Below are 1,559 nucleotides of genomic sequence, written 5' to 3'. Positions count from 1 at the left end.
CCTGGTGGAGCCCCGACAGCAGACCCCTTTCAGCCCACCCCCCACCCGAGCATCGGGACCCAGCCCCGCACAAGAAAAGGCTCCAACCTTCTCCACGAAGTCACGTCCTGCCAGAACTCGTAAAGGATGAAGCAGGCCTCGTCTGTCAGCTTGCAGGCGGACACACTGCGGGGACAGGAGCCACCCTGAGATGGGGCCTGGCAAGCTGGCACAGCGCGGCCACCTTGGTCCTGCCAGGCCCAGGAGCGAGGGGCACAGGTCGGCACATGAGCCTCACCACGAGGCTTTCAAAGAGCAGTTTGGATGCGTCCACAATTTGTGGCTGCTGGGGTTGGCACATGGCTCCAGGGGATCCCAAACCCAAATCCTTCATGCTTCACAGTTCCTGCAGCCAGGCAGCAGAGCTTCACAGCTATTAAACTGGTCCTTGCTGCTGCCCAGAAACCAGCGTGTTAAGTGTTTCGTTAAGTATTTCTTAGCATGACCCTAGCACTGCAGCACACAGCCTGATGAAGGAGCTCATCCTTCCAGCCCTTTGCAGTAGGTGTGTGTTGCCCTCCACACGGAGGGAAACCGAAGCACGGTTCTGGATCTCAGCAAGGAGCTGAGATACAGCATGAAACCACAGCTCACTGCCTGCCGAAGCGATGCCGTTTGGCCAGGCGATGCTGCCCACGCTCCCTCCTGCCCGAGGAACAGGCTGGAGCTTTTTCCAGTCCATAGGAAGATGGAGGGGGAAGCAGCAGGGAGGTGAGAGAGCAAGGCTTGGGGTGCAGGGCCTGGGGAACCATCTGCACTCGGCTGCAGCATCATTAATTCTAGCTGAGGATGAACGTTTCCTCCAGCTGCTGCTAAGGGCTGCAGGAAGGGACCAAGCCCTGGGCGGGGAGAGCAAAGCAAGTCACCTGGCTGCGCGGGGGCCACAACACATGTCGAACCAGGCGTGAACCAGGACAGCGGAGTTGCCCTGGGCTTCGCTCCAGCTTTTGCGCTCCCATGGAGAGCCTGCCCATGCAGTGCTACCCAGTTGTCTACACTAATAGTTCTCGTGACAAAAAAAGCCCATCAATTCCAAAGAAAAAAATACCATTCTCTCTGCCACATGTGTCAAAACAAGTCTCTTCCTTTTGTTTGAACTGAAAATGCAATTTTGTGCTGTTGGAACTGAAGAGCTCAAAAATGACACTTTAAATGGGAACAGCACGAATGTTTCCCACTGAAAGTGGCTCGAAATCTCACATAGGAGAAGGAGGAAAAGGAGAGCACCTCTGAAAGAGCAGCTGTGCAGTCTCCGGGGACACACTGGCAGTGGCGGCATGTCACTGATCTCAGACCTGGGCTCCATCCTCCGTGCTGTTCAGAGCTCCGGAGCAGTGCTGGGGGGCACAGCCTTGGCCTCTCGCGGGGGCTAGCTTCAGGTGTTCCCGACTGCTTCCCACCAGCACCACACACACTTTATATAAAGCAGTGGATCGACGTGAGCCCTCCCCTTGGCTTTTCCCCCGTTACTTTCAAGTCCCTCAGTGCTGGGGACATTCGGTACACGCGCACGCCACAGC

General features: G+C 56.6%; 1 protein-coding gene across 1 annotated transcript in view; it reads right to left on the bottom strand.

The window, feature by feature from the left end:
* The window catches only part of LOC104624490 (N-terminal EF-hand calcium-binding protein 3-like), a gene marked incomplete at its 5' end in the record, with an annotated part of 22,169 nt that overhangs the window by 1,352 nt on the left and 19,258 nt on the right, over positions 1 to 1,559 (bottom strand). The window contains one exon of the mRNA XM_010291874.1: positions 88 to 165. Within this exon, the coding sequence (XP_010290176.1) occupies positions 88 to 165 (78 nt within the window). The remainder of the gene's footprint in view (positions 1 to 87; positions 166 to 1,559) is intronic.

The sequence above is a fragment of the Phaethon lepturus genome, unplaced genomic scaffold (genome assembly GCF_000687285.1).
Source record: "Phaethon lepturus isolate BGI_N335 unplaced genomic scaffold, ASM68728v1 scaffold28457, whole genome shotgun sequence".
Classification (NCBI taxonomy): domain Eukaryota; kingdom Metazoa; phylum Chordata; class Aves; order Phaethontiformes; family Phaethontidae; genus Phaethon; species Phaethon lepturus.
The sequence above is the reverse complement of the archived record's forward strand: the minus strand, read 5'-3'. Positions and strand labels throughout refer to the sequence as shown.